This window comes from Ambystoma mexicanum, chromosome 3p (genome assembly GCF_040938575.1).
Source record: "Ambystoma mexicanum isolate Mex_15411 chromosome 3p, UKY_AmexF1_1, whole genome shotgun sequence".
NCBI classification, from domain to species: domain Eukaryota; kingdom Metazoa; phylum Chordata; class Amphibia; order Caudata; family Ambystomatidae; genus Ambystoma; species Ambystoma mexicanum.
In genome coordinates this window covers 223,613,985-223,632,490 of record NC_090925.1, presented here as the reverse complement: position 1 = coordinate 223,632,490, position 18,506 = coordinate 223,613,985, and the positions used below count along the sequence as shown (strand labels likewise).

The 18,506-nt window shown below is 49.0% G+C and overlaps 1 protein-coding gene across 1 annotated transcript in view; it reads right to left on the bottom strand.

Annotated features, from left to right (window-relative positions):
• CDH26 (cadherin 26) overlaps nt 1–18,506 on the bottom strand; it is a 551,648-nt gene that overhangs the window by 282,651 nt on the left and 250,491 nt on the right. The window contains exon 3 of the mRNA XM_069650706.1: nt 12,431–12,589. Coding sequence (XP_069506807.1) covers nt 12,431–12,589 — 159 coding nt within the window. The remainder of the gene's footprint in view (nt 1–12,430; nt 12,590–18,506) is intronic.

Genomic DNA, 18,506 nt, shown 5'->3' with positions numbered 1-18,506 from the left:
GGAAGTTGAGTTTGAAGCAATTTGCAAAGTAGAAAGAATCAACCCAAGCTCTGTTTTTACTTCTCCAATGTAGCTAATGACCACTTGCTACAATTATATTTTCCTAATCATTTCAGTAAGTCCACTCATGAACCCCCTTGTTACAGTTAAACAATAGAAGAAATTGCCTTATAAACAATATTGAATTAAATGTTTTGACTTCAAAATGCAACACTACTTGGCAATTGTTTTAATGTTCATACATTGTCATTACAGCTTCCAGTATTATATTTTGCAGAAAGCAGGTAGATTATATAACATTAGGAACGCAGGCTTGTATTGCGGGTAAAAACCCACGTTCCATCCCACCTGACGGCCGGCTTCCCCGCTGTAATCTTCCCCACCCTCTGTTCTGTTATTTTGTTATCCCTTCCCACCCCCCACTTACCTTATGTCTGTGGTGGTTGCACTCCCCATAGCAGCCGGTCCTTCCCCTCTCCTCCTGTAGGCCGCCATGGAAAGAGTAGAGGGGCTCTGTATGAAACCCTGCTTCCCTTTCCATGGAGGCCATCTTGGATAAGTATTTTCCTTTGTACAATGGGATGCAGTGGGCGCCCCGCTGTATAAGGAAAATACTTTTTTTTTTAGCACCCGGTTTACCGCTTTGGTAATCCGTTGTGCAAATGGCCCTTAGCCCCCATTCCAAGGGCTGGAACGTCTTTAACGGCCCAGAACCCTTGTTTTCTGCCCTCACTTCACTCTGGCCGATAACCTGGGCAGCTGGGTCATTAACCACCCATTCCAGTCCGTGGAACGTTGGCTTAACGCTACAGAACATGATAAAAAGAAACCTTTCCAACATGGCCGCCATGAGGCAGTCCCCCATATATATTACTTATTTATTCTCCATCACTTGTGAAATGTATACGTTTATTAAGGTCTTGAGCTTATGAATTCGGGCAGACGCACAATGTGTTCCAATCCTTCTCTGGATTGAGAGCTCTGCAACTTCAGTCCTACACGTCTCCCCAGTCACAACATCTAACCAGAAGCACTGATTTACTGCTGCCACCTCTCATCTTCCACATGATGTGCACCAAGTCTCCATCTGTGGTCTTCCTCTTCACCCGCAAGCCATCACCATCGGTCCTCTTCTTACCAATGTGACCTTTCCTTCCTCAGATAAGCATACTGCTCTGCTCCAGATTGTATTAGGTATAAATTGCCATTGAAATGCATGTATGCTGTCCACTAGGTGACTTATAATGTAGCCTTTTAAGGGGAAGTGAGAGGAGGAGTTCAGGAACTAGGCAAACTTTTTTAACAGGCATTTGCCATGTCCCCTTCCAACTGGATTTTAACAATCAATGCTCCAAGAAGCCCACTCCCTGTTTTTGTGGATGCTTTAAGAGTTCTAGACATAAGGAAGCAGACCAGATAACACAAGCCTCTCCTAAGCATAGTGGAAGATCTGCTTATTCAACACAAAAACCGGTTTGCATTTTTGTAAAATTCAATTGTTTTTCTGCACGTTTATAAATATTTCACAAGCCTGTGTTTTGAGCATAGTTAAGCATTAAAATGCAAAAGAGAATCCCAGGTGGAACACTTTAAGAGCCCTAGAATTAGCACACTGGTACTTATATACTTCCCTTGATGCTGGATACAGTGAAGCTAGAATCATTCCCATTTTAGATAATACACTTACAACATGTTATACTTACACATTGTCATGTTAGGTTCTGTGATTTGTGTATTTTCTAAGGCAGTTCTAGCCAGTTCTAGTTAGTTAGTTTATGGACAGAAGGGAAAAAGAAAGTGGTAAAGTGCATGCATTGGAGAGTTAGAAGAACTACTTATTCGAAATGTGATCCTGGGCATCTCATTTAATCTTTTATTGCCTAACCTGTCAAAATTGCAGGCCCCCAATTGGACTACACGTCCCATCAACCCTAACCATTATAGGCAATAGTGAACAATCATGGGAGTCCAGGTCAAAACATTTGGAGAGCCACAGGTTGCAGACCCCTTCCGTAAACCTTACAAAATTGTCACAGCTTCAGAGCAGTTTCGTTGGGGTGGACGAGGTGAAGGATCTGAAGACGAAGGGGTCATCAACATGTGAGTGGTGGGAAAAACCGAAGGAGCTAGTGAGTGTCTGTAGGTGACATTTGCAGATCAGTAGGTGGGGTCCAGGAGTGTTTCTAGATCTGGAAAAGATCTGGGGCTATGCTTATTTCGGGACTGTCATGACTGGGGGCTAGCTAGCCTTTTCGGTTGTAACCCCTAATATTGTATCCAGGACTACAACCAAAAGACCTGGGGCTATAGCCACATCAGCCCCCACACCCTAGTAACACCCCTGGTGGGGTCAAGCAAGTGCAGAGCCCTGAGGGACGCCAACCGTGGGGGTTAGTCACGGAGCGAATATACGGTCCAAAAGGCAGCATGTGACCGGTTGCAACATGTTATGCAACACATGAAAGAACATACCAAAGACACCTAGCTCAGAAATTGAGTTAAGCAGGATCGGACTGGACAGTGGAACGATTACTAGTGGTCGATGGCTCCCTTACTCCCGAGTGGTTTTACGTTTTTCCTGGGACAGTAGTGTCCATCTAATGTATCCCCTCCTCCTGCATGAAAAGTGGAGATACCCGGGATTATCAATCCATGAACTGTACCATCCAATCAGGGTCTCCCCAGTGAATATGTGCGAGTAACATTTACCAAAAATGTGTGGAAAGTATTTGCACAGTTCATGATCTTTTATGAACCACCCCTGGCAATAAGTGGATGAGCGAATAAGGATGCTCCCTGCGACAATGTACTGCCATATGTGTTCTCACTGTATGGACAATAATGGAATTCAATTGTAAATGCCTTTCTCCAGCTGAAGTCATAGGTTCCTAATCAAAGTCTGTTAATGGTAAAGTCACATTATGCTGAACCCAGTCCAGGCCTCCTCATGACTAGGGACCTTTTACTTATGTTGTAATGCTTACATGTGTAAGGCTGCTGGAGTGGGAGTAGGCAATGGGAAAACATATGGAAATACCCTAAATAGAACGTTTTGGATGCCCCTAGATGGAAGCTTTGAGCTTGTGGCAGACTCAGTTAGACGTGCACAAGGCTTTGCCCACTGGACTCCCGTATCTGTAGCCCTTGAATAATCTGGGGCATAGTCTCCAAACTGTGTCTCCAGTACTCCACATACCACTATCATCCAAGAGGGCCACCACTATCATCAAAGAGGTCCACCACTATCATCCAAGAGGGCCACCACTATCATCAGAGAGGGCCATCACTATCATCAAAGAGGGCCATCACTATCATCCAAGAGGACCACCACTATCATCCAAGAGGGCCAATGCTATCATCAAAGAGGGCCACCACTATCATCCAAGAGGGCCACTACTATCATCAAAGAGGGCCACCACTATCATCGAAGAGGACCACCACTATCATCCAAGAGGGTTACCACTATCATCCAAGAAGGCCACCACTATCATCAAAGAGGGCCACCACTATCACCCGACAGGGCCACCACTATCATTAAAGAGGGCCACCACTATCATCAAAGAGTGCCATCACTATCATCCAAGAGGGCCACCATTATCATCAAAGAAGGCCACCACTATCATCCAAGAGGGCCACCACTATCATCAAAGAGGGCCATCTCTATCATCAAAGAGGGCCACCACTATCATCCAAGAGGACCACCATTATCATCTGACAGGGCCACCACTATCATCAAAGAGGGCCAGCACTATCATCGAAGAGTGCCACAGCATCTCTCATGAACTTTAAATGGCAATAAGTGGATGAGCGAGTAAGGATGCTCCCTGTGACAATGTACTGCCATAGGTGTTCTCACTGTATGGACAATAATGGAATTCAATTGTAAATGCCTTTCTCCAGCTGGAGTCATAGGTTCCTAATCAAAGTCTGTTAATGGTAAAGTCACATTATGCTGAACCCAATCCAGGCCTCCTCATGACTAGGGACCTTTTACTTATGTTGTAATGCTTACATGTGTAAAGCTGCTGGAGTGGGAGTAGGCAATGGGAAAATATATGGAAATACCCTAAATAGAAGGTTTTGGATGCCCCTAGATGGAAGCTTTGAGCTTGTGGCACACTCAGTTAGAGGTGCACAAGGCTTTGCCCACTGGACTCCCGTATCTGTAGCCCTTGAATAATCTGGGGCATAGTCTCCAAACTGTGTCTCCAGTACTCCACATACCACTATCATCCAAGAGGGCCACCACTATCATCAAAGAGGTCCACCACTATCATCCAAGAGGGCCACCACTATCATCAGATAGGGCCATCACTATCATCAAAGAGGGCCATCACTATCATCCAAGAGGACCACCACTATCATCAAAGAGGGCCATCACTATCATCAAAGAGGGCCACCACTATCATCCAAGAGGGCCACTGCTATCATCAAAGAGGGCCACCACTATCATCCAAGAGGGCCACTACTATCATCAAAGAGGGCCACCACTATCATCGAAGAGGACCACCACTATCATCCAAGCGGGTTACCACTATCATCCAAGAAGGCCACCACTATCATCAAAGAGGGCCACCACTATCATCCGACAGGGCCACCACTATCATTAAAGAGGGCCACCACTATCATCAAAGAGTGCCATCACTATCATCCAAGAGGGCCACCATTATCATCAAAGAAGGCCACCACTATCATCCAAGAGGGCCACCACTATCATCAAAGACGGCCATCTCTATCATCAAAGAGGGCCACCACAATCATCCAAGAGGGCCACCACAATCATCCAAGAGGGCCACCACTATCATCAAAGAGGACCACCACTATCATCCAAGAGGGCTACCACTATCATCCAAGAAGGCCACCACTATCATCAAAGAGGGCTACCACTATCATCAAAGAGGACCACCACTATCATCTGACAGGGCCACCACTATCATCAAAGAGGGCCATCACTATCATCAAAGAGGGTATGATATGATATGATATGATATGATATGGTATTTGTAACGCGCCTATACACAGGTGTTTCAAGGCGCGATGAGGCAGGGAGGGGAGGAACAAGGGGAGACAGACAACGATCCTACTAGGCCAGGTGTCATTCAGATCGCGCAAGTGCAGGGGTGGGGGAGGGGGAAAAGTGCAAGGGGAAGGGGAGGGGGGGAAGTGCAGTACAAGGTAAGTGGCGTAAAGTAATAATTAAATAGGGCCAGCTGGTGGCAAGTGCAAGGTAAGTGCAGAACAAGTGCTGGGGAAGGGGGGGGCTGTAGGGATACAGAGACAGTCCCGCAGTGCAGAGGGGTTCCAGGGCATCAGTGCAAGTGGAGAGTGGCTGGGCCCAGGGCCGAGGCCGTTTAGAGAGGTCCAGTTGCAGGATCAGTGCAGTTTTAGTGAAGAATATTAGCTGTTCAGCAGGGGAGAGGGAGAGAGAAAGCAGAAGCAAAAAGGAAGGTTTTGAGGTGCTTCCGGAACCGGAGATGGTTCTCCTCGAGTTTCAGGGAGGCAGGAAGGCTGTTCCAGAGGGAGGCCCCTGCCGCGGGGAGAGATCTACCCCCAGCTCGTTGCTTCGAGAAGCGGCTGACCCTGAGGGAGTTGGAGGCGGATGAGCGAAGGGCTCGGGAAGGAAGATATTTGGGAAGAGATAGTTGAAGGTATTTAGGACCCAGGCCCCAGAAGGCCTTGTGGACAATGCAGAGGGTTTTGAACTTTATCCTCGCAGCCACTGGGAGCCAGTGTAGAGATTTCAGTCCTGGAGAGATACGATCCCTGGGCTTGAGGCCAAGGACAAGTCTCGCAGTTCTGTTCTGGATGAGTTGCAGAGGGCGGAGAGTTGAGGCAGGCAGATTAAGAAAGAGGCTGTTACAGTAATCCAGCTTCGAGAGAACCAGGGCTCGGGAGACAGTGAGCTTCTGGGGGAAGGAGAGGAAGGGAAGAATACCTCTGAGGAGGTGCAGCTGGTAGTGTGACCTCTTGGCGACGTCAGAAATATGAGGAGAGAAGGAGAGTGTGGAGTCGAAGATGACCCCAAGGTTTTTTGCCTTGCAGGTAGGAGCAGGTAGGGGGCCAAGGGAGGCAGGCCAGAGAGCTGCAGGGAAGGAGGGAGTGGGAGTACCGATGAGTAGAATCTCAGTCTTACTGGCATTAAGGCAGAGGTCATTGGCGGCACACCATTCTTGGATAGCAGACAGACAGTCAGTGATGAGGGAAGGAGAGGGGGAGGCTGAGGGTAGCCTGAAAATGAGCTGGGTATCGTCCTCATAGCACTGGAAATTAGGGCAGAGAGTGGCGATGCGGTGGGCAAGGAGTGCCAGATACTGGTTGAACAGCCAGGGAGAGAGATTAGATCCCTGGGGGACACCACAGGTGGAGAAAAAGATGTCGGAGAGGAGGGACCCCAGTTGGACCTGGGAGGGTCGATTTGAAAGGAAAGAGGTCAGCCACGCCAGAGCCTGACCAGTGATACCCAGGTATTCCCGGAGACGGTTGAGCAGGATGGCATGGTTGACAGTGTCAAAGGCAGAGGAGAGATCGAGCAGAATGAGAACACACGGAGTGTTGGAGTCGAGGTTCAAGAGCAGGTCTTCACGGATGTTCAGGAGAGCAGTTTCCGTGCCTCTGGCAGCTCTGAAGCCAGATTGATGGTCATGAAGACTACCAACAGATTCAGCATGGAGGTTAAGCTGGGAGATGGCCAGTTTCTCCAGGAGCTTGCCCAGGAAGGGAGTGATGGAGATAGGGCGATAGTTAGCAGGGCAGGAGGGGTCAGAAGAGGGTTTCTTGAGAAGAGGGTGCACAAGGGAGTGCTTGAGGGGGGAAGGGAAGACTCCAGAGGCGAAGGAGTGGTTGCAAAAGTCAGCCAGGGAGGGAGCCAGGGAGTCGATGTGGTCCTTGATAGTTTTGGAGGAACAGGGGTGAACCTGTTTAGAAGAGACTTTCATTGATCGGACTTGTCTGGAAACCTCGTCAGCAGAGAAAGGTGGAAAGGCAGAGAAAGAGGGAGGAGGGGTGACTGCAGAAGGGCCAGAGGAAGAGCCGGGAAGGGAGGGAGGGAGGTGAAAGGAGGAGAGCGAGGACAGGATGTCCTGAGTTTTTGAGATGAAGTGAGAGGCCAGTGCAGTGCAGAGGGCCTGGGAGGGGGCAGGAGAGGTAGAGACTGCAACAGGGTTGGCCAGCTCCTTGCAGATTTTAAAGAGTTCGGCGGAGTTGTTTGATACCGCAGAGATGCGGGCTTGGATAAGGGCTCTCTTCTTGGTGAGAACGGAGAGCCGGTACTGCCTTTGGAGCAGGCGGCAGGCCAGTTTGTCAGAGGATGAACATGATGCACGCCATTTCCTCTCGGCAACCCTGCACTTGCGTTTTAGGGTGACGAGATCCGAGTCATACCAGGAGTTACATTTGGCTTTGGGCTTCAGGCGGATTCTCATGACGGGGGCAAGGATATCAAGAGTAACAGATATAGCAAGTGGAGCATGGAGAGGGCTGTGTCAGGGTGGGAGTCAGCCGAAGGGGCAGGGGGGGCGAGAAGGTAGCAGCGAAAGCCTCAACTGACACACGCTTCATGGGTCGGATGACCGAGAAGGTGGGTGGCAGTGCCTGTGGGGTAGGGAGGGTGAGGTGGGAGGATAGGAGAAAGTGATCACTCCAGGAGAGAGGAGTGGAGAGAGGGACGGAGAGGGGAAGGTCAGAAGAGATCAGAGCATCAAGAGTGTGCCCAGCAGAGTGAGTAGGCCCAGACGGGAGAATAGAGAGTGAGAGAGAGTCGCAGAGGTCACGAAAGAGACCAGTGGGGGGACTGGAGGCATCAAGGTGGATGTTGAAGTCGCCAAGAAAGAGGAGTTTAGTGGTTGAGGACAGGAGTGAGGAGAGGTCAGCCCACTCAGAGAGGAAGGAGGAAATCTGACCAGGTGGCCGATAGATAGTAGCCACGGTAAGGGAATGGCTAGGAGAGAGAGAGAGTCGGCAGACAAGACATTCAAAAGAGGAGTAGGTCTGCGTAGGAGTGACAGTGGCAGGAATCCACTCAGGGAAGATAAGGGCAACACCACCCCCTGCACGGTTAGGCCTGGGCATGGAGAGGATCTTGTAACCGTCAGGTAGGAGTGTGTCAAAGCTGGTGGCAGAGCTGGCTGTGAACCATGTCTCAGTGAGACAAAGGACGTCGAGGTCCAGTTCCTCAAGAAGGTGACAGATATCGGAGGAGTGCTTGATGGCAGAGCGAGTGTTTAGAGTGGCAATGTGGAGAAGGCTGCCATCCTTGAAGAACTTCCGGGGAGGGGTACAGATCAGAGGTACACCCTGCGGAGATATTGAAGAAGGAGGTGAAGAAGGAGCACGAGAGGCGGCAGGGAGGGAGGGTAGAGGCAAGGTAGCCAAGGATAGAGGAGGGGGGACAGCAGGAGAGGAGAGGAAGTTGATGAGGTGTGGGAAGCGTCTATCGAAGAGGTGAAGGTTGGCCTGAGGGCCTTGGACCAAGACGGTCCCATTAGCGTAGACATTAATGATGGCCTTAGAGGAGCGGAAGGGGGCCAAGAGGACATCCCAACGGGTGCCACCATTAATGGGAGAGGAGGAGAAAGGAGAGAGCACAGAGACCATATGAAGGGTCCATAGGTCAGGCGAAGGCACGAAAAAGAGGATGTCAGTGAGAGTTTCCTTAGAGCAGGCATTAGTGTAGGTGTCAGCGATAGGGAGGCCTGGGTTGGAGACCAGGATGTCCTTTTTAAACTTTTTCCTACCAGATTTAGTGAGGAGAGCAGGATAGTCAATGGAGAAGCAGTTAGAGAAGATAGGCGAGACAGAGAGCACCATGGGGTAGAAGGGAGGGGAGGGGGGGGAGACAGACGAAACGAGAGCACGCAGACAGGAAGTGAGCGGCAAGCACAAGTTACCACAATTAGAGCAAACAAACAGTAAAGCGTATTAGGTACCGGGCCACCTAAGTTTGAGAATCCTGCGAGGGGAGAAAAGCACCCTAGTTTACCACAGTTCAGAGCAAACAGTAAAGCGTATTAGGAACCGGGCCACCTAAGTTTGAGAATCCTGCGAGGGGAGAAAAGCACCCTAGTTTACCACAGTTCAGAGCAAACAGTAAAGCGTATTAGGTACCGGGCCACCTAAGTTTGAGAATCCTGCGAGGGGAGAAAAACACCCTAGTTTACCTCAACTGTGAATACAGTGAGGCAAGGCCCCATGTAACCAGGCGTAGGACGGGTGGGCCAGGGAACGGAGAACAGGTGGAACTGGCGCCTGGCGTCCCCTGCGGACACCTGCAGACACACAGGGAGCCGCACTGTAGGAGTCGCCCTTGGCCTGGGGCCCTTAGCCGCGGGGGCTGCCGGGCAGAGGGCTGCCCAGGAGGGGGAGGTTATAGGCAGAGGGAGAGGAAGGGGGGTGTGGGCGGGCAGGGAGGCGGGGAGGGAGAGGAAGACCAGGAGGTGGGAGGGGGGAGCAGGAGCAGGCCAAACACTGCGCTAGGAGCGCGAAGAAACAAACTTTTTTTATACAATAAAAATAAACACTCACGGAGGCCCAGGCAGGGCTTCCCAGGCCTGCTGTTCCCCTCAGGCCACCGGCGACCGCTCTCCACGCTCAGCTGGAGAAAGAAGCGAGCGGGGGGAACGGCCGTCGAGTAGGCCAGAGGGGAGGCAGGCACACAGCCAATCAGAGGGGAGGATGGGCGGGCAGGGAGGCGGGGAGGGAGAGGAAGACCAGGAAGTGGGAGGGGGGAGCAGGAGCAGGCCAAACACTGCGCTAGGAGCGCGAAGAAACAAACTTTTTTTATACAATAAAAATAAACACTCACGGAGGCCCAGGCAGGGCTTCCCAGGCCTGCTGTTCCCCTCAGGCCACCGGCGACCGCTCTCCACGCTCAGCTGGAGAAAGAAGCGAGCGGGGGGGAACGGCCGTCGAGTAGGCCAGAGGGGAGGCAGGCACACAGCCAATCAGAGGGGGGGGTGGGCGGGCAGGGAGGCGGGGAGGGAGAGGAAGACCAGGAAGTGGGAGGGGGGAGCAGGAGCAGGCCAAACACCGCGCTAGGAGCGAGAAGAAACAAACTTTTTTTATACAATAAAAATAAACACTCACGGAGGCCCAGGCAGGGCTTCCCAGGCCTGCTGTTCCCCTCAGGCCACCGGCGACCGCTCTCCACGCTCAGCTGGAGAAAGAAGCGAGCGGGGGGAACGGCCGTCGAGTAGGCCAGAGGGGAGGCAGGCACACAGCCAATCAGAGGGGGGGAGGGCGGGCAGGGAGGCGGGGAGGGAGAGGAAGACCAGGAAGTGGGAGGGGGGAGCAGGAGCAGGCCAAACACCGTGCTAGGAGCGCGAAGAAACAAACTTTTTTTATACAATAAAAATAAACACTCACGGAGGCCCAGGCAGGGCTTCCCAGGCCTGCTGTTCCCCTCAGGCCACCGGCGACCGCTCTCCACGCTCAGCTGGTTAAAGAAGCGAGCGGGGGGAACGGCCGTCGAGTAGGCCAGAGGGGAGGCAGGCACACAGCCAATCAGAGGGGGGGGGTGGGCGGGCAGGGAGGCGGGGAGGGAGAGGAAGACCAGGAAGTGGGAGGGGGGAGCAGGAGCAGGCCAAACACCGCGCTAGGAGCGCGAAGAAACAAACTTTTTTTATACAATAAAAATAAACACTCACGGAGGCCCAGGCACGGCTTCCCAGGCCTGCTGTTCCCCTCAGGCCACCGGCGACCGCTCTCCACGCTCAGCTGGAGAAAGAAGCGAGCGGGGGGAACGGCCGTCGAGTAGGCCAGAGGGGAGGCAGGCACACAGCCAATCAGAGGGGGGGGTGGGCGGGCAGGGAGGCGGGGAGGGAGAGGAAGACCAGGAAGTGGGAGGGGGGAGCAGGAGCAGGCCAAACACTGCGCTAGGAGCGCGAAGAAACAAACTTTTTTTATAAAATAAAAATAAACACTCACAGAGGCCCAGGCAGGGCTTCACAGGCCTGCTGTTCCCCTCAGGCCACCGGCGACCGCTCTCCACGCTCAGCTGTAGAAAGAAGCGAGCGGGGGGAACGGCCGTCAAGTAGGCCAGAGGGGAGGCAGGCACACAGCCAATCAGAGGGGGGGTGGGCGGGCAGAGAGGCGGGGAGGGAGAGGAAGACCAGGAAGTGGGAGGGGGGAGCAGGAGCAGGCCAAACACTGTGCTAGGAGCGCGAAGAAACAAACTTTTTTTATACAATAAAAATAAACACTCACGGAGGCCCAGGCAGGGCTTTCCAGGCCTGCTGTTCCCCTCAGGCCACCGGCGACCACTCTCCACGCTCAGCCACGCTCCACTATCATCCAAGAGGGCCACCACTATCATCAAAGAGGGCCACCACTATCATCGAAGAGGACCACCACCATCATCCAAGAGGGCTACCACTATCATCCAAGAAGGCCACCACTATCATCGAAGAGGGCTACCACTATCATCAAAGAGGACCACCACTATCATCTGACAGGGCCACCACTATCATCAAAGAGGGCCACCACTATCATCGAAGAGTGCCAGAGCATCTCTCATGAACTTTAAATGTGCGCACAAGGAAAGCCATTGATTTCTACCTGTATCTGCAGCAGTTATGATGGGGAATTGGAGCTAAGGCACACATGCATTTGAAAGCAGCACACCAATTCATAATTATAATCTTTCAAGATATTATTTAAAATATCGTCCAATTTTATTGTTTTTGGAATGCAATTAATCATTTTTATACAACTGACACTCTCTTGCATTCAAAAATCCAGCAGTCACATGTGTTCGCCAAAGGTATTGAGGAAGGGATGAAAAAGTCATGGTCGCCATAGTAATGTTATACCAGTGGCGTCTTGCAAAGGCAACCTGTCACTTGGTCTAGTAAGATCGTTGTTTCGGTCCACCCTCTGTTCCCCCTCCCTTGCCTTGTTGCGCCTTAAATCACTTGTATATAGGCGCGTTATAAATGCCATATCATATTATCATATCATATCAAAGAAACTGGATATCAGTGACCAACTCAAAAGAAGGATGCAGTCCTCCAATAATGTCGGGCAAAGCATCTTGGGAAGATCCCCTGTACGTAGATATAGGGGTACTGTTCTTCAATCGTTGGGAGCTTAGTTAGGATTTACAGAGTAACATGTGAATGATGTAGTACGCTTGTTAGCATTACACAGGAGCTCGTCCAAGAATGCTAACTGTTTCAAATTCCGATCATAAAGTTGCATGATGAAGCTTCATGTTCAAGTATGAGCTCCCAATATGGAGGGTCCGGGCACCCTGTTTATTAGAGGTGGGGCAGCCTATACAATTATTTAGTAGATATGAGTCATAGTCCAACAAAGGGATCTGAATTGGACCTAAAAGCCAAACAAGAGTAATCATACAATGCACTGAAAGTGTCATGTTTCATGTGAATATCTCAGTGAGAGGTGGGTACACAATCTTCGACATTTTCAGACTTACCGTGAACATCGGTGTCACCTCGCGGTCGATGGTGCGATGGACGTAGACTACGCCGGTGGCGTCATCGACAGAGAACAATCCAGGTTCAGGAAACTCATCCACACCAGGCCCGCTGATCAGATATTTTATGGTCATGTTAATTGCCCGGTCGTTGAAGAGCTGAAAGTGTGACAGCAACTTGGTTAGGGCAGGTTCTTCAATGACATAGAGCACTGATTGCACATCCATGTCTCAAGAAACCAAAGTGAACTCAACTTTTTTAAATTGTCTTACGAGAACTAGAAATGCATAGTTAAAGGGCTGTGAAGACAACTTAGTTGGAGCAACAACGTTTGCATGCAACATTGAGGCAGAGTTTGAATAAGAATGACTAGTATCTGAAAAAGTATGTTCATTTTGTTGTGGTGTTTAAGCATTCTGTGGTCCCAAAATGAGTTCAGCTGAAATAATGAGCAGAACATATGCCCGACACTAAACAACAGATGCAACTCCGACATGGGTTGGTTCAGTTGCCAGTCATACAACCAAGAGTTATTCTCACCTCTAAGAGACTGAAAAAGGACTACACTGTCTGCACAAATGATGCATTTCTGGAGCAGAGCTGGTTATGTGCCACAAGGGTTTATAGTGAAAATGTCGACTGCAAAAATGTCGGGAAAAAAAATGTAGAAAAAGACATTTCGAATGTGTTTTTTTTTTTTAAATGTAGTTTCCCTCCTAACCCCCTGTTTATTTTTACCAACTAGACCCCACAAAAACATACAAATAAAAAAAACACATTTGCATTTGTTTAAACATTTTTCTTTTCCACATTTTTGCATTCGACTTTTTGCAGTCAACATTATAACTGGACACCGCCACAAGTTATCAGGATGGCATTAGCAGTGACAGCATCTTGCTGGAAGGACTGTGGCCAGTTGCTGGCAGTTTGGGAGCTTATATTCACCCGTGACAGGCTCCAAACCTCTTACAGCATCACACTCAAACTGCCAATTGCCCAGGAGACGATTTTATTCTAAGTGTTATTGAAGTTGCCGAATAGCTTGTTTTTAGCTTCTTTCAGAGAAAATGTTTGAGTTGAGAACACATTTTTTAGGAGTTCAGGGAAAATATTGGGGGACAATGTTTGCAATGAATAATACAACCATTCAATTTGGGGGGTTAGGTGATTGTAACGTGCATCCCTTTGCTATAACATAGAGTTTACGTAACAGGTCAGTGGTTTTTCCTGTTGAAATAATGTGCATTCAAGTTTGATAGCTCTGAGCTCAGGGTCGCTGGTTTCTTGGGGCGGTGCGCCATGGGCAAGCTGGCTTGTGTGTTTGGATGTGGCAGTCCCCATGGTTCTCCTGGTAGTGTGTTTCATGCAACAGGCATTTCTATTTGTGTTTCGGTGTAATTCTATTTTTACTGATAATGAATGTATGTATTCATGTATTTTCAATTCATAAGGAGCACCCGGTGCAAACTTTGGATTCTAACACCTTCAAGGGGACATGGGGACAAGGAGGCTCTTAACAAGGCGGAAGGGGGTAAACAAGGTCTGATCAGCTGCAGTCCTTGGTGCTTTCCAGAGCAGTACATTGTAATGGGGAGGGCAAAAGTTTATTTGCAAAGAGTACACATAAATATTGAGGCAACTGCAAAAGAGTACTAAACCATCCAGTCACCGGAGACATTCATCTGGCAACAGGTAAGTGCAAACTCAGCTGCCTTGACCCAAAGGTCCCTAGTGTCATATCATGACGGATTCAGACCTGAATAAGAGTTGAACAGCTTGAAATGTGGGCCAGTACATGAACATACTAGAGGAATCAAGCTTGAGGTTGTTTGTTTTCATTCTAGGTGGGAAGAGGGGCTAATCCGACCTATGTATGCCTAATAGTGACACATTATCTTCCGGGGCACCAGTAGTCCACGGATGAATATCAGATTCTAAACCATCAATCAGCCCCACACCAGAAGGCATCCAAAAAGATTGGAAACACAAGCAAATTATAAACCTCCTTGTCCAATTTTGGTGACGTGGATGGAACGTCAGGCTTATCTCCAAAAGGTCGTGGATTGTTGGAACACAGCGAAAATACAATTATTACCCAATGATAAAAGGGACTGTCTAGGTGAGGTTGTGTAAAAATATCTACTTTATTATTATCACAACAGACAGTTCAAGCACACTATGAAATACAAGACATCCTGCAAAGGAATGCAGAGGACAGACAGTTTCAAAGAAGGAAAAGGGATGCACTCTGGATACTGACAGGAGAGTAGTCGGTATAGTAAATAATGAAAACAGTTCAAGGATACAGGCATTTTTGCAAGCAAAGCTGGATGGACAGCTGCAGGCTAGCGTACACAGTGGCTCAGAGTCAGTAATAGTTGTCTCAGTGCTGGTTGGCATTTCTGAAGCACTGGTTGAGGCCTCGCAGATGGCTTTAGCGACTGCGGCGTAACAACAGTTTCATCTCGAGGGTCTCGACTGGCTCGGAAAAGTAATTTAAGGCGAACGTCGGTAGATGTTTGTTGAGGCACTTCTAGCTTATTCACTGGGCATGTGTCGTCCTTTAAGGTGGACGGCCCAATGCTGAGGAGAGTGTTTCGGGCATCTGCCTTGTCTTTGGTTTGGTTCAGAGACTCTCTAGCACTACCTCGTTAGGAAGCTTGCTGCAGAGCCTAGCATGCCACACTGTGTGCATACTGGGTACTGGGTCTGGAGCTGCTGGAGAGTCCTCTAAATTTGGTATCTCCCTCTGTTCCCTGGGAGATGTGTAGGGGAGGGATCTTGCTTCCCTCTTGGAGGTTCTGGCCTTCCTTCACTGCCGGAAGATGTAAGGCAGACTGTACCTTCAGTCAGGGTACAATGATGAGCTCTTCTTTCTGCTTCTGGTGAAGCCATCAGATCATCTTCCAAACGAAGGGCTCAGCCCTCGTTTAAAGCCAAATGGGCCACATGAATTTGTGTAGACTAACACTACCTTAATGAACCAATCATGGGTCCTGTAAGGAACTCATGGTGGCAACAGTAACGACTGACACAAATGTTCACAGTTCAAGGGTTTCTAATGAACTTTATAGTGGGTGATAAAATGCCTATTCTAAACCTAAATCTAAGATGGGAGCAAGCTACGACCATCAAATAATAATAAGGCAGTCTAGTGGCTATTGTCAAATAAAAAGGGCCTATTCTAAAATAACCCCTATTGCCAATCCTTCTAAATTACAAGCAAGAGTGTGGGATAAAGTTCACCAGAAAAGAAAGGAGTGTTCATAAAATGATTAGTCAGGATGGTAGGGCTGGGTCTCCCTTCCCCATGTTTTAAGCACGGGACATGGTGGGACTTCTGAGCACAGCACACTCCTGGGCCTCGTCAGGCGGAGGTTCACAGTTCCAGTGCATCGATATCAAAAACTTTCTGAGGCTAAGTCTCTTTCCTGCAAACGTCTCTTGCCTTAGAAGGAGTGCTGATTCAAAGTAATAAACAAACCAGCAAAAGTCCTCTCTGTGATCTTGCACCTCAGGCGATTGTTCTTCGCCGCTAGGATCTCCCTCTACCACCTCGAATCCTCCTTGCAACTCAGGCTTCCCTCCGTCGGGTTCACTAAGGCCTTTCAAGTGCATTATACAGTTTTTTAGAGTCTCAATATCCTTTTGAACCCTCGGCCCGGTTCACTTGTGTCAGATACACAGTTCAACTTGCTTTATTACGGTGCAGGATTCACTTTCGTTTGGTACCACTCCTTTGGGGTCATATAGACGCTGTCACACACTGTTCAGAGTTCACTCTGTTTTATCACAATTCTCTCATCTTGGACCTCCCTTCGTCGGGTTCACTACAGCCTTTCTTTAACACAGTTCATGGAATTTTAAACACAGTTCATGTCTTGGACGTTTTCATCAGAAAGCAGGGTTTTCCATCTCCCAGCTTTCTTTCGGCATCCCTCTGTTGGATACACACTTGTCTTATTCTGCAGTTCACAATCTTATTGGAAAGCAGGGTTCCCTTCCACTGGATTACTTCTGGCAACAGGTCCGAGACTTTTGTTTGTGCTAAGAATTTGGCGTGACCCTTGTAGGACCACTCTGATGTTTCACGCCACCCTTTCCTAGGGCCTTGTGGTTGTTGTAGTTTCAAAACAGGTCCCGTTCAGAGTCTTTTTGAATGAGCACCCACATGGTGCCGTACCCCTCTGCACCTGGACCTTAAACTTGGCTTTCTTTAAAGTTTAAACACCAACTACAATGTCTGTCTCTTGCAAATTCTTTGCGTTCAAAAAGTTGCTACTTGCAACCTTGGGCTCAACACAGTTCGGATTGATATCAGGTTCCTCTGAATCAATGGCTGTGCTGAACCAGTTGGCTTCTTTGATTTCTGGAGTCAAGGATAGTACCACAGTAGTCAGCGTGCCTGTCTGCCTGTGTTATCAATGCAGGAGGCCTCTGTGTACGATTGTCATCTGTTTCTTCTCACACCAGCTGCAACTCCCAGTCTTACGATTTCCTTTTCAGAGTATTCACAGGCGTGAGTTGAAAAAGGCAAGGGTAACTCCCCATTTGTCGTTCTTTAAGGCCTCACTGCCTTTCTTCTCCTTTTGAACTGCTGGTTTGGTGTAGCTGTCTCCTCGTATGGTTTGGCCCTTGCTCAAATTGTGCTTTCATGCTCTGCCTTTTATCCATGCGGGGAAGGTAAAGGGCTGTCAGGTGTGTGTGCTTATTGTTAATTTGCCTGACTTTGCCTGATCCATGTGTTGGGACAGATCAGGTAAACGGCTTTGGTTTTAGTCCGCTGTCTTTCACGGTGTGAGAAAGTGTTTGTATTAAAAGAGGGGTGGTAGACTTTCCGGATATCCTAAGGGGTAGGATTTGTGGAAAAAGCAGGAATGACCGGGATTATTATCTTGAAATGAACAAGATGGATTGTGGGAACAGTGATGTTTGGTTAAAACAGACTGGGAGTTCGGGAAATAATAATCAGAAGGACGGTGAGGAGAATGACTGGGAGTGCTCAAGTAGACAACATGACAGCTGGGATTCTGGGAGATGAAGTTTCCCATGGGCGTAAGGTGTGGATACCTAATAGGTTTACCAGATGTGGAGGGGTTGTTGGATACAGGGAAGGGAGATTCATTGCATGGAAGGGGGGTTGATCTAGAGTTACCTATAAAAACATCAGAGACTTGGTCCTCCTCATATTCTTCCCCTATGTCATACCACACCTCACGTGGGGTGTTTTCCCGAGCATGACCCCAGTTTCCCCTACCCAAGTGATCCTCCCCCATTGGTCCACCCAAGGGAACTGGATCCAAAAGCGATGGCTGTGTCCTGGCCACCTGGATAAGGAATTCCTGGCTCCTACTCAGGAGAGCACCCTTATGTTTCTCACAGTCCGCACCAACAATCTCCTGTATGCGTAAGGTCATAACCAGAGTGCTTTGCAATAGAAAAGATAAAGGGGTGAAAACATGTACTACTAAGTCCCATCCATCGTCCTGCCTGTTGTGAATCAAAGAGTCTCTGTGGTTAATGGAGCTCTCTGTAGTTCCTGATTAAAGTGCCCGGTCTCCCTTAAAGGTGCAGTGAGATCAGCCTCTCTGGCTCCACCAAACTACACTCTCGTACCTTCTGAATGGTGTCACCCAGCAGGGATGACTACGGTAAACACGCAGTCCCAGATATTACATTTCACTGTCAATCAATACTGAGTGCAGGAGCTGGTTTCAGGTTGACACAGTGTATATGAAAAGGTGTTGGGGTTTCCTGTCTCATATGTATCCCTATTTGAATGAAACTCTGATTAGTATGTGAGTGTTGCCACCAGCTACAGGGATCAACAATAGGACAGAGTGGATCATGGAGCCTTTTATTAGTTAATTAGGCTGGCCCTGATAGGGGGAATGTTTAGCCCTCCCCTTTCTGGAGATGCATTGTCTACTCCACCTGTCAGATCCCAACTAAATATGATAGGGTGTCTGCGCCTGTAGGCTGTGTCCACTCAGAGTACACAGGTCAACGTGTATGTCATGCAGTGAGCATAGGAAAATGTGTACGGATTAGCCCCACGCATTTTCCAGAGGTTGA